This window comes from Lynx rufus, unplaced genomic scaffold (genome assembly GCF_022079265.1).
Source record: "Lynx rufus isolate CCGP_SWC_20201006 ecotype Redwood Valley unplaced genomic scaffold, mLynRuf1.p SCAF_5, whole genome shotgun sequence".
Lineage (NCBI taxonomy): Eukaryota > Metazoa > Chordata > Mammalia > Carnivora > Felidae > Lynx > Lynx rufus.
The window spans coordinates 75,512,746-75,526,961 of record NW_025814867.1 but is presented as its reverse complement, the minus strand read 5'-3'; the positions used below and the strand labels follow the sequence as shown (position 1 = coordinate 75,526,961).

The 14,216-nt window shown below is 39.0% G+C and overlaps 1 protein-coding gene across 3 annotated transcripts in view; it reads left to right on the top strand.

Moving 5' to 3' along the window:
- Positions 1–14,216, top strand: part of PARL (presenilin associated rhomboid like) — a 51,010-nt gene that overhangs the window by 6,434 nt on the left and 30,360 nt on the right. For 2 of the 3 annotated variants that reach the window (XM_047099346.1, XM_047099348.1), the window contains exons 2-4: positions 7,271–7,466; positions 7,956–8,096; positions 10,927–10,975. In XM_047099346.1, the coding sequence (XP_046955302.1) occupies positions 7,271–7,466; positions 7,956–8,096; positions 10,927–10,975 (386 nt within the window). The remainder of the gene's footprint in view (positions 1–7,270; positions 7,467–7,955; positions 8,097–10,926; positions 10,976–14,216) is intronic. The other variant, XM_047099347.1, reaches the window with a different exon arrangement.

Below are 14,216 nucleotides of genomic sequence, written 5' to 3'. Positions count from 1 at the left end.
ATAGGTGAGACCAGAAGGACTGCCCTCCTGAGGGCAGCTAACTTAGAAAGTCTTGAGAAATAATTATGGTTTCAGGACAGTTAAGTTTTGGGGTGGTTTGTTATGTAACAATAAATGAGAAAACTGGGGAAGCTGCTGCCAAATCAGGATCTGCTGACCTAAGTAAGAACTATGCTGCCTTTACCATTATTTTCGCTTGCAAATTGATGCCTTATGTCTTGCCTTCTTATTCAGTTTTGACTTCAGGTATTGAATAGGTATAACACTAATCAAAAGGACATCTGGAACCCAACTGAAAGGATACCTGGGAAACACAGTTTTTAGGTTTCCAGCCCCTGTGGTGTATGAATATGTGCTGGGTAATAGGAATAGATGTTCAGTGAACCAATACATTGTACTTAATTCTGTCCAACAAGATCTGTATGTCTAACTGTAATTCCCAATAATATGTTCTTTATGTGTGTGTGTACATATACACACACATACACACACACATTTTTTTTTTTTTTTTGATTTTAAATCTACACTCGTCAGGCTCAAACTCACAACCTGAGTTGCATGCTCCACTGACTGAGCCAGCCAGGAGCCTCTGTGTGTGTGTGCTTTTTTGTTTTTGTTTTTTTTTTGTTTGTTTGTTTTTTGGTTTCACCTTCAAGATACATATATTTATTTTTTTTACCTTCTATAATTTATTTTTTATAATTTACATCCAAGTTGGCACATGGTGCAACAATGATTTCAGGAGTAGATTCCTTAAGCCCCTTACTCATTTAGCCTATCCCCCTGCCCTCAACCCCTCCAGCAACCCTCTGTTAGTTCTTCATGTTTAAGAGTCTCTTATGGTTTTGTCCCCCTCCCTGTTTTTGTATTATTTTTGCTTCCCTTCCCTTATGTTCATCTGTTTTGTATCTTAAAGTCCTCATATGAGTGAAGTCATATGATATTTGTCTTTCTCTGACTAATTTTGCTTAGCGTAATACCCTCTAGTTCCATCCACGTAGTGGCAAATAGCAAGATTTCATTCTTTTTGACTGCCAAGTAATACTCCATTGTGTGTATGTGTGTATACACACACATCTTCTTTATCCATTTATCCATTGGTGGACATTTGGGCTTTTTCCATTCTTTGGCTACTGTTGATAGCACTGCTATAAAATTGGGGTTCATGGGTCCCTTCGAAACAGCATACCTGTATCCCTTGGATAAATATCTAGTAGTGCAATTGCTGGGTGGAGGGTAGTGCTATTTGTAATTTTTTGAGGAACCTCCATACTTTTCCAGAATGACTGCACCAGTGTGCATTCCCACCAGCTGTGCAAAAGAGATCTTCTCTCTCCACATCCTTGTCAACCTCTATTGTTGCCTGAGTTGTTAATGTTAGCCGTTCTGACAGGTGTGAGGTGGTATCTCATTGTGATTTTGTATTTCCCTGATGAGTGATGTTGAGTATTTTTTCATGTGTCGATTGGCCATCTGGATGTCTTCTTTAGAGAAGTGTGTATTCATGTCTTTTGCCCATTTCTTCACTGGATTATTTGTTTTTTGGGAGTTGAGTTTGATAAGTTCTCTACAGATCTTGGATACTAACCCTTTATCTGATATGTCGTTTGCAAATACCTTCTCCCATTCCGTTGGTTGCCTTTTAGTTTTGCTGATTGTTTCCTTCGCTGTGCAGAAGTTTTTTATTTTGAAGAAGTCACGATAGTTCATTTTTGCTTTGGTTTCCTTTGCCTCCAGAGATGTGTTGAGTAAGAAGTTGCTGCAGCCCAGGTCAAAGAGGTTTCTACCTGCTTTCTCCTCGAGATTTGGTGGCTTTCTGTCTTACATTTAGGTCTTTCATCCATTTTGAGTTTGTATCTGTGTATGGTGTAAGAAAGTAGTCCAGGTTCATTTTTCTGCATGTCGCTGTCCAGTTTTCTCAGCACTATTTGCTGAAGAGACTGTCTTTATTCCATTGGCTATTCTTTCCTGCTTTGTCAAAGATTAGTTGGCCATATGTTTCTGGGTCCATTTCTGGGTTGCCTATTCTGTTCCATTGATCTGAGTGTCTGTTTTTGTGCCATGTGTGTATTTTTAATATATGTACTCTGCATCTGAATTTAACCCTGGAGCCAACTTGTGTCACATATTCTTGGTGTCCTTGGCCTCATACTTATTTCTAAGGTGAATATTATTCTCAGCAAAAGGTCTGAGTTTGCTTCAAGTTTAGATTCCCGACCTGGTGTGTTTGTGTTCCTTTTCAAACATTGCACTTCAGAATTTGAAATAAGTCGATAAGCTGTGGAAGTAATCTTTCATTAGATCTGATTGAGTACGTTTCTTCTATCATACCATTAGAGATACAAAGAAGTCTCATTCTTCATCTTTCTTGGTCTAATAAGAAAAAAAAGTAATGCCAGAAAACAACACTGGGTTACAACTTGTGGTCTTTAAAGGGAAGATATTCCTGTTAGTTTATGTCACATTTTTGTTTTTTGGCCCAAAGTGGTGATGTTACTTTATTTATTAACCTAGCTCTGTGTTGCTTTGAATTGTTTAATAAAAATTAAATCCAGAGGCACCTGGGTTGCTCAGTTGGTTAAGTGTCTGACTTTGGCTCAGGTTATTATCTCACAGTTCGTGAGTTCCCGTCCCAAGTCAGGCTCTGTGCTAACAGCTGGGAGCGTGCTTCAGATTCTTTGTCTCCCTCTCTCTTTGCCTCTCCCCCAGTTGTTCTCTCTCTCTCTCTCTCTCTCTCTCTCTCTCTAACATAAACAAACATTAAAAAATAATTTAAAAATTCAATCGTAGAGTGTTAACATTTGCCACCTAAAAATATTTTTAGTGTTTTTATTATTTTGAGAAAGAGAAAGAGAGCATGAGCAGGAGCAGGGCAGAGAGAGAGGGAACACAGAATCTGAAGCAGGATCCGGGCTCTGAGCTGTCAGCACAGAGCCTGACGTGGGGCCCAAACCATGAGATCATGACCTGGGCTGAGGTCGGACGCTAACCAAACTGAGCCACCCAGGTGCCCCAATATTTGCCACTTTAAAGGTGTTGTCATGAATACATTTGACTGTAAGTAAATTTATTGTTTAAATGAGGGGGGTAGTTTGGGGCGCCTGGGTAGCTCAGTTGGTTAAGCATCCGACTTCAACTCAGGTCATGATCTCATGGTTCGTGAGTTTGAGCCCTGTGTCAGGCCCTGTGCTGACAGCTTGAAGCCTGGAACCTACTTCACATTCTGTGTCTCCCTCTCTCTCTCTGCCCCTCCCCCACTCACACTCTGTGTCTCTCTCTCTCTCTCTCTCAAAAATAAAATAAAAACATAAATGAGGGGAGTAGTTTAAGTAGATGGAGGTAAGTGGCTACTGTCTGCTCAGTGGGTCAAAAATGTCAGTATTTGAATCTCTTGGCATTCAAGATGACGGCCCTGGAGCAGCTGGGTGGCTCAGTCAGTTAAGCACCGGACTTCCGGCTGAGGTCATGATTTCACAGTTCACATCGGACTCTGTGCAGACAGCTCAGAGCCTGGAGCCTGCTTTGGATTCTGTGTCTCCCTCTTTCTCTGTCCCTTCCCTACTCACGCTCTGTCTCTCCTCTCAAAAATAAACAAATATTAAAAAAAAGATGACTGCCCCAAATCTAGGCATTTACATCCCCATTCAAGGCAAACAGAAGGGGCGAGGAGTGTGACCTTGGTGATATGCCAATTTTTATCAGATAAGCAAAATCTTCCCAAGAGGTACCTAAAAAATTCTTTTTTTGTTTTTTAAGTGTATTTATTTATTATTGGAAGAGGGAGAGTGTGAGCTGGGGAGGGGCAGACAGAAAGGGAGAGAGAGAATCCCAAGCAGTCTCCATGCCAGCAGCACAGAGCCTGACATGGGGCTCCAACCCACAAACTGTGAGATCATAACCTGAGCTGAAACCAAGAGTCAGATGCTTAACCGACTGAGTCATTCTGGGGAACCCCTAAAAAACTGTTGTCTCTCATTTTGTCAGAATTCTGTAATATGGCCACCTTCTGCCATAAAAGATGCTGGAAAAGTGAAGTTACTTATCTTTTTTAGTCTCTGCAGAAAAAGGCAAGAGAAAAAGAACTAGACATAGATTTGGGATTAGCTATTTAACAGTATTTGCTAAAGGATAGTCATAATTCTGGTAACAGGGCTCTGAAGGAAGTTCAGAGCCAGTCAGGGCAACATTGGCTTTGTTTGAATAAGTTCATCACTTTTCAAAATAGATTTCCTTGAAAAGAATAGCACTTATTTAGAAGTATAAGTTATGAGTTATTAAAGATTTGGAGGTAAATTACTTTATCACTATTGCCCACCCTCACTATGTGACTTCTGAGAAGTTGATTTGTGGAGTGGACTCAGAATTTTGAAAGAGCATACTAGGCAAATAATAGTAATAATAGTCACTATGCCATTTTTCTGAGTTTCGTTTGTTTCCAGATGCCAACTAGACACCATCTAGGTATCCTACAATGCTAACAATACTTGATGTGTGTAAGTGTTAAGTGTATGGCCCATGGATTGTGGCAAATGTATACACCTATGGAACCATCACTGAAAGATAAACATTGTTTTGCTCAACAGTGTTCCTGAGATTGATCCATAATGTGTGATCAGTAGTTTTTTGTTGAGTAGTACTGCATTGTATGAATATTCCACAGTTTATCCTTTCCCCTTTTGATGGAAATTGAAGTTCTAGTTCTTTGGCTAATAGAATAGAGCTGCCATGACCACAAGCATTTTGAACACTGCCCAACATGGAATTTTTCATGTTTTATCTTCCAGTTTCCTATATTAGTGCTTCTGATTTCCCTTGTCTTGGTGAATACTACCATCTTCCTTTCAGTTATTCTTTTTTTTTATTTAAATTTTTTTTTTTTTTTCAACGTTTATTTATTTTGGGACAGAGAGAGACAGAGCATGAACGGGGGAGGGGCAGAGAGAGAGGGAGACACAGAATCGGAAACAGGCTCCAGGCTCTGAGCCATCAGCCCAGAGCCCGACGCGGGGCTCGAACTCACGGACCGCGAGATCGTGACCTGGCTGAAGTCGGACGCTTAACCAACTGCGCCACCCAGGCGCCCCCTTTTTTTTTTTTTTTTTAATTTTTTTTTTTTTTTCAACGTTTATTTATTTTGGGACAGAGAGAGACAGAGCATGAACGGGGGAGGGGCAGAGAGAGAGGGAGACACAGAATCGGAAACATCTTTCAGTTATTCTTAATAGAACTAACAATCATTCTTGACCTCCTTCTAATATAATTATTGACCTTTGTTAGGGACTGGGCTTAGTGATAGAGGTACAGTGAATACAGAATTGTCCAGTTGTGGTAGAGGCAATAGTTGATGTAAGTAAAAGAGTCTATACAGGTTGCTTTGGGACTCTAGGAGTCCAAAGGAGACCCCCACTCTGGGCTTCCTGGAGGAGGAGATAAAGGTACCAAAGGGAGGTACCAGACAGAGGAGTAGCCCTGCTGAGTTTGATGGAAGAATGGAAAATTATTGTGGGGTTTAGAGCAGGAGAATGACATTACATTTGTGCTTAATAAAATGTGGAGGATGAATTGGAGTGGGACAATATTAGAAGCAATGAGACCTGTTAGAAAATAGTAGAGTATTCCAAGTCAGAAGGGATGAACTAAGGAGTTGTATTGGAATTGGGGAGAGATTTTTGGCTCTCTGAAGAGGCATTTGAGGAACTGTTGAATGTTTGAGAAAAAGTGGTAGGAGAAAAAACAGTATGTTAAGATAAAATGTTTGGAGTTAAGTAAGCTGTTGCTGTAATCCAGGCATGAAGTGAGGGACTAAGAATGAAAAAAATATTTTTATTTGACAGAGTTTGTTTTTCATTGGATGGAAAGAGTAAAGGAGAGAGAGAACTCCAAAATGACATCTAGATTTTTTAACCTCAGTGATTGAAAGAACTGTGGTCTCTCCAAAAGATTGAGGATGTCAGCCATTTGCAACTACGTGGATGGAACTAGAGAGTATTATGCTAAGCGAAATTAGAGAAAGACAAATATCATATGACTTCACTCATATGAGAAATTTAAGATACAAAACAGGTGAACATAAGGGAAGGGAAGCAAAAATAATATAAAAACAGGGAGGGGGACAAAACAGACTTAAATATAGAGAACAAACTGAGGGTTGCTGGAGGGGGCTGTGGGTACGGGGATGGTCTAAATGGGTAAGGGGCATTAGGAATCTACTCTTGAAATCATTGCACTACATGTTGCACTAACTTGGATGTAAATTAAAAAAGAAAAAGAAAAAGATTGAGGATGTCAGAAAATGGAGCTGTTTATAGAGGCAGAGTTTTCTTTTAATACATTGGTTTTAAAGTAATTGGGAGCATATCCAAATGGAAATATTCAGTATATGGTTGGAAATACAATATAGAAGATGGAAGTTAAGACTAAAGAAATATATTTGAATCATTTACTTACAAGTCATCCAGGCCACAGAAATACATTTATTCTTCAAAGTTTTGGAAGGCCTTTCAGATTTCTGCTTTCAAGGAGCTTTGAGTCTGGAAAGATGGTATGTTTAGAGTACAATGGGAACAAACAGAAAGGGGATTCTACATTGTCTACTTAGGAGAAGTTAGAGTTTTACAAAAGAAGAAAAAAACTCTTCATGAATTTGTATCGGTTGAATGGAGAGTGTGTAGAGGAACTATTGGAGCCTTTGAGAATATCTGTCACTAAGGGATAGGAAAAAAGAGGAACCATGAGGAAAGTGAATTTGAAGAATAGGGAATGCAGTCTTACGGGAACTAGGCAGAGCTGGTAAGTATCATCGATAGTGTCAAATATTTTGAGGTCAAGCTATGAGGACTTAAAACAACAAAACCTGGGTGAGCCTGGGTGGCTCAGTTGGTTGAGCGTCCGACTTCGGTTCAGGTCATGATCTCACAGTTCATGAGTTCAGACCCTATTTCAGGCTCTGTGCTGACAGCTTGGAGTCTGGAGGCTGCTTCGGATTCTGTGTCTCCCTCTCTCTCTGTTCTTCCCCCGTTCATGCTCTGTCCCTCTCTCTCTCCTTCAAAAATAAATAAAAACATTAAAAAAATAAAGTTGCTATATTTTTCTAGAAAGGCACAGTTCAGTGTTTTGACTTAGAATTCTACCTGGGAGTAGGCATCTTGGCTTCTTTGGAGCTACAGAGTGAGAATGAACTAAGATGTTGATGGCAGGCCAGGGGTGAGGCTCATAGAGGTTGATGTTTCCAAGACAGTGCTCTTGGTAATCTCTTATTTTCCCCTTAAAGGTTTAACTTTTTTATTCAGCAAAAATGTGGATTCAGAAAAGCACCCAGGAAGGTTGAACCTAGAAGATCAGACACTGGAACAACTGGTGAAACATACAAGAGAAGTGCTTTGATTCCTCCTGTAGAAGAAACAGTCTTTTATCCTTCTCCCTATCCTGTAAGGACCCTTATAAAGCCCTTGTTTTTCACTGTTGGGGTAAGTGCTCATGTCACTAGGAGTCACCTAACTTGCTGCTGGTGTAGTGTTGAAGTACTGTTTGCCCTATTTGGTCTATCTTAAAGGCAAGTGGAGGGGGATTTAAAGGATCTGGGTATCTGGGGTCATGAATGATTACAGGAGAATGTGAATTTAATAATTACTATTAGAATCTGGTTCATTTATGTAAGCCCTGGAGAAGAAACTTATGGGCCTCTTATTTGGGGTAACTTTTCATGTGATACTAAGTTGATACTTTGAATTTTATTTGAAAATTTCTGGCTGTAAACAGGCTCCAGGGTACTGTGGAGTTAATAAAATGTGGGAACAGTTAAATATTCTTTTCACCTAATAGGTTTTACTGTGCCAGATGTTCCTGGTCCTTCTGTTGCTTTGTAAGAAGCAATGAAAATGAAATATTGTCCTTGGAACTATGTGTAGATCTATTTCTCTTTTGAATTTATTTTGTGATATATTAATTTTATGTAGTTTACAGGCTGTGCATTTGGATCAGCTGCCATTTGGCAATATGAATCACTGAAATCCAGGGTCCAGAGTTATTTTGATGGTATAAAAGCTGATTGGTTGGATAGCATAAGACCACAGAAGGAAGGAGACTTCAGAAAGGAGGTAAAGATAAACATGGCTTTCTTCTAGTTGATCATAAATTTTGAAGTCTGGTTATTTGTGAAGTCTTTTTAGTGACTGACGACCTTTAGATCAGCAAATATGTAGTTAGTGAATTTAATATTCTTCTTTAGAGTCATTTCATTGTGGTGAGTATTTACTTATGCTTTGTATGTCTGGCAATATTGTACTTGACAGTGTTCCAGGAAGTTTGTACCTCTACCCCCATGTATCAAAAATCAAGTTGCTAAAAATTAATGTTGTGGTGTCTCTCTCAGCCCTACTAAAGTTGAAGGGCTACTGTTTTGTATCCCCTTGCTGGATTATTTTAGAGTCCATATTAGAATCATAGGCAGTTTTTCAAAACGTTTATGCTTCAGGTATAGAAATATTATGTGGATTTTATTTTATTTATTTATTTTTTTTCAACGTTTATTTATTTTTCGGACAGAGAGAGACAGAGCATGAACGGGGGAGGGGCAGAGAGAGAGGGAGACACAGAATCGGAAAGAGGCTCCAGGCTCTGAGCCATCAGCCCAGAGCCTGACGCGGGGCTCGAACTCACGGACCGCGAGATCGTGACCTGGCTGAAGTCGGACGCTTAACCGGCTGCGCCACCCAGGCGCCCCTGTGGATTTTATTTTTAAGTAATCTCTACACCCAGTGTGGGGCTCATACTTACAGCCCTGAGATCAAGAGTCATATGCTCCACTGACCAAACCAGCCAGGCACCCCTATTATGTGGATTTTAAAAAGCTCGGTGACATGTTTACATACCTTTGATAAATACCCTCTGTGGAGTATTTCTAACTGCTCAGGGCATGAGGATGCAAGAAAAGGGTACAAATATAGAGCTTTAGAACTTTTCATTATTTCACATGTAAGTTGGTGACCCTCTTTCAATTTCTTAACTGTTTTTTTTGTTTTACAAATACTGCCTTTCAAATAAAATATGTTTATGTCATTTGGCAATACTTATTGAGCACTGAGGCCTTAAGTTAATATGTGGATCCAGGTTCATTTGGTTTTCAAGCACTTTTGGTTTTTTTGTGTGTGACACATGCCTCTCTACTTGGGAGAGAAAGTTGATGTCTGCTTAATTTTCTCCTAATGATAATTCAGCGTTCTTCAAAGGACAAAGAAGTATTCATTCTTCGTTTCCCCATAGACATGCAAGTAGCATGAGCCGTACCTGTTTTAGAGAGGCTGGTGTCAGAAGGACAGTGGGTGTAATATTTGCAGGTGAAAGCTACAATAGTTAACAGTGATTTATTCAGTACAATATGTTTGAGGAGGTAATAACACTGACCTGTTCCATAATCTTGTATTCCTTAGGATGCTATGGGTTTCCAGCACATGGCTGTATTATAAAGTTTTGATGGCCCAGTTGGTTCTTTAGACTGGTGAAAAGTGACACAAGCAATATACATAATCTTTTCCAAAGATGGATTTGTTTATACTAGGTAAACAAATGATAGGTTATAAAATATAAAATCCATGCCCATTTAAGAAAATTAAAACGATACATAAATATAACATGGGGAGCAAAAGCCCTGGGAACCCCTGCCACACCACTGTATATTGTAGGGAGTAAGGTCTGAAAGCTCATACACAATTGAATTATAAATACAAAAATGGAATCATTGTATATGGATCAATATACATACTGATCTGTAACTTTTTTTTTTTTTTTTTAACGTTGGATTTCTTTCTGTACAAAGTATGGTTCAATTTCATAGTTAGAATTTGTTTTTTAGGGGCACCTGGATGGCTCAGTTGATGAAGCATCCAATTCTTGATCTCAGCTCAGGTCAATCATGATCTCATGGTTGGTGAGATCGAGCCCCATGTTGGGTTCTGTGCTGATAGCACAGAACCTGTTTGGGACTCTCTCCATCTCTGCCCCTCTCTGTGCGTGGGTTTGTTTTTTTTTTTCTCTCTCTCTCTCAAATAAGTAAACTTAAAAAAGATATATTTTTTACTTTAAAACTTTCGTCATGGAAAAATTTCAAACAGATATAATAAAAATATAATGAACCCCTGTCATCCCTCTTCAGTGATTATTGACACAAGGCCAACTTTGTTTCCCTTCTCTCCCCACCACTGATTACTGTAAAGCAAATCCTAGGCTTATTTTGATGTGTGTCTTTTTTTCTAAACCTCAAATTATCATACCTTAAAAGGTAATTTTAGAAAATATTCTTGGTTAGGATTCTAAAACTAGATTGGACCTTGGTGAATAATCACTTAAATTTGATACCTATCTACATCTGATAGCGTGCTAGGTGCTTTATGTTATTGATATTTCTCACAACGGTACTGCCACTTGTCTATTTACTGTCTGCATTTCATATGTCAGATAACAAGTTTAGGAGTAATTTGTCTGATGTCCCAGAGCTAGACAGTCGCTCTGTAGAGAATGTAAGCTAGCTATAAAGCACCTGCTTTTCTGTTTTGCCACATATTTATTATGTCTATTTATTGGTAAGTTTAAAATAGTTTCTTAACGTTTATTCATTTTTGAGAGACAGAGACAGTGCAAGCAGGGATGGGGAAGAGAGAGGGAGACACAGAATCCGAAGCAGGCTCCTGGCTCCAGACTCTGAGCTGTCAGCATAGAGCCTGACATGGGTCTCGAACTCAGGAACTATGAGATCGTGACCTGAGCTGAAGTTGACTCTTAACCGACTGAGCCACCCAGGCATCCCTGTTTATGGGTATTTTTACACATGAGGAATCTTTTTATGCACAAAGCTTTTTCTCCCTGGCTTTTCATTTTCCTAGCCCGAAAGTATTTACCATATGGTGATAGGCAATTTTCCTTCTGTTTTAGATTAACAAGTGGTGGAATAACCTAAGTGATGGCCAGCGGACTGTGACAGGTTTGTGTTAGCTTACACGTTTTAGCCATTCAAGGGAAGAGAAATCAAACCAAAAGGTACAGTATGTCACAGTCAATGGCTTTTGTACTCTGCTCACCAGTGGTTTAGAAGACAGAGTCTCTGTACCTTCAGGCTAATGTAATAGTATAACAAGTAGTGTGGCATAATGGTATACATGATGCTGTGGGTCAATTGCTTTCTAATTTTGACGTAGTATGACACTGATCAAATAATCTATCTTTGTTGTAGAATCCTAGCTTGTGTAATAGGTTGTATTTATTACTTCCCTATTAAAGAAATTAAAGGGGATATTGATTAAGCACCTTCTTTATGCAGAATGCTTTATACACATTCTCTCCCTACCTCACAGGGTTGTTTACTGGGTAGTTATCTCCCTTTTTACCAATAAGGAATGGCTTTCAGAGAAGGAACTTTTCCAAAGGTCACACTGCTAGTAAGTAGTAGAGCTAAGTTGCAAAACCCAGGTCTGTCTCATTCTGAAGCTGATTTTCTCTTTACCATGCTGTTTATAAAATCCTCTTTGAATAAATATAAGCATGCCATGCATGTCACCATGATAATTTAATTTTTGTTCTTTGTAAATTTTTATGACAGACAAAGCTGACTTTTCAAAGTTAACACTTATACAATATTTTATGGACTTAGTTACTTGAGAAATTTGGGGAAATGGATTTGAAAGTTTAACAATTGTACAGATAGGAAAAAAAATCTTCCTAGAAAAATAGCAAAATACTGCTTTTTCTCAAATACAGTTAGTCTTAATGGTACTCCTAATTTTTTTACCTACCTAAGTGGAGAAAAGGTGCTTATTTTCTTCCTTTCGACTCTTTCCTCTGCCTGGAAGGTTTACTTTTTCTGTCTCCTTGTTGGAACCTGAACTGGTTTTTAAGCTTATGCTTCAGACATTTCTTCTCATAGGAAATGTTACTGGACTGAAGTGGGTCTGCTCCTTGCTGAGCTATAGACCGACTACACAGGTGGAGTTGCCTCACAAGGTTATCCTTATTTGTACAAATAAGGAGACCATGGGGAATAATTTCCGAAGCCATGACTCTCTGACAGGGGCAAGCAGGCTCCTTTCATCAGGGCTTGAGATGAATATTGAGAAGGCACTTTGTGATTTGTCTGTACAGGCTTCCCCTCACATGTTTCTTCTCCTGTTACAGCAGTTCATTAGTATCTAAAAGATGAAAGTGACCATTAGGCAGAAGCTTCTGGGAGTTTCCTGAGTTCAGGGAGTCTTGCTGGTAACAGAAGTGCTTTCATTTTTTTGAACTCATTGCACTTTTTAATCATTTATAACACAGCCTGCCTTAGTAATTGTGCATGCAGCATCCTAAAGGACAACGGTGAGATTTTTTTTTTTTTTTTTCACTTTTTGTAGCAACTAGCACATGTCTTGCACACACAGTAAGGGCACTTGATGAAAATCTGTTAAGTGAATGAATGTTAAATGGACTCTTGAATCAAAGGATTGAGATTTTTCAAAAGTATATTGCCATACTGTAGAATTGATTAGTCAGTGAGGTTTAATAAATATGATACCTTTCAAGATAGCTCTATACTAGCACATCTCTTTCCATTGGGATTAACAGGAGAGTTTTGGTTTGTTTGCTTGTTCTCTGAAAGTAACCAAAATTAACAGTATTTCCTTGGGATAGCAAAGTTTTGATTTCCTTTGACATTTTCAGATTTTATGCCATTAAATATTTGAAGAAACTTGGGGTCAGAATTTAAAATATTTCTCATGCCAGGGGTGCCTGCCTGGTTGCTCAGTTGGTTAAGCATCTGACTCTTGGTTCTGGCTCAGGTTGTGATCTAGCGGTTCATTGAGCCCATGTTGGGCTGTGTGCTGACAGTGTGGAGCCTGCTTGGAATTCTCTCTCCCCTTTTCTCTGCCCATCCCCTGCTCGCGCATGTGCTCTCTCAAAATAAACATTAAAAAAATAAAATATTTCTCATGCCAGTACATAGCGTATTCAAAGAAATTGGTATTTGGAGATAACTGAAAATCAGAATTTCCCCTAGCTTTTTTCTTTTCTTTTAGTCTAATCATTTATTTGGCACATAGGATGTAGCAGTAGGAAGAGACAGATGTTTTTAATCTAACTAGCAGCTTGTATGTAAAGTATTTTGAACCACATAAACATGAGCAGTCATGCCAAATCCTTATTGTGAAGTTATCTAAGTGACTTTAAAAGCTGAGGAAATGCTCTTTGATCCATTCAGTGTCACCTCAGACTTCTGTTGTAGGAAATAATTATTTTGGTAGCAGTGAGTCTAGCTATACAACATTTGTTAGTAATGTTTAATAAGTTAACTATATACTAAGAGTCTCATGTTTATGTGCTATTCTCACGATTATAGTTACGTCTTGTCTCTTCAGAAGTGTCCATTCATCCAGCTTCCTTGCTTAGCTCTCCCAGTTGCTTCCTTTGGGCTGATCCTAAATGAGGTTGGCTTAGCTCCTGATTTTATTTGAGGATTGATTTGTGGGGTGACAGATGGACTCTGTACCACTCTCTTTCTTGGATAGCACGTGTTTTCTGTTGTTGTTTTGTTTTCCTTTTTGTATTTTGAAAGAACTTGAAAAGTCCTTTCAAAGCTCTTTGAGACCAGTGTGTTTCTTTGCTTTGTAGTATTCACTCCTGGGTAGTGGCAACATGAAAGCTCTGGTAGGTTAAGGATGTCTGATTGTTACATTGAACATTTCACATAAGGACTCCTTGCTGTCTGGATCTAATGAGCTCCTGAATTTGGATGGCAAGATTTTGGATATAGGAAGTTCAGGCACATAGTTGAGGCATAGGAGATGTTTGGTTCCCGAGCTTGAGATAGCAAGGGGTATCTCAGATTTACCCATATCTCTTTGGTTCCTAGGTTTAGATAAGAACAAATCATAAAGGATCCCTGTAATTTATTGTTAAGGTAGAGTCCAGTGATGAGGTGAAAAACCTCCCTGCCTTAGAGTTGATGATGTCCAGTTTGGAATCCCTGGTTTTGACTCAATCTCAACCTGTCCCTGGGAATCCCTTTTTCAAGTGTGCTAGAGAACTGGTCTTGCTCCTTGTTTTTCCTCCCTGTTTGGTTATTTTGGGGATTTTTTTTTTTAATTTTTGGTATTAATCTTAATTACTACACAGAAATCTCTCCCCAAACTTCACATTTCTTTGAACAGTTTTTATATGTTCACTTGGTATTTGTAGGTGCATCAGATAGC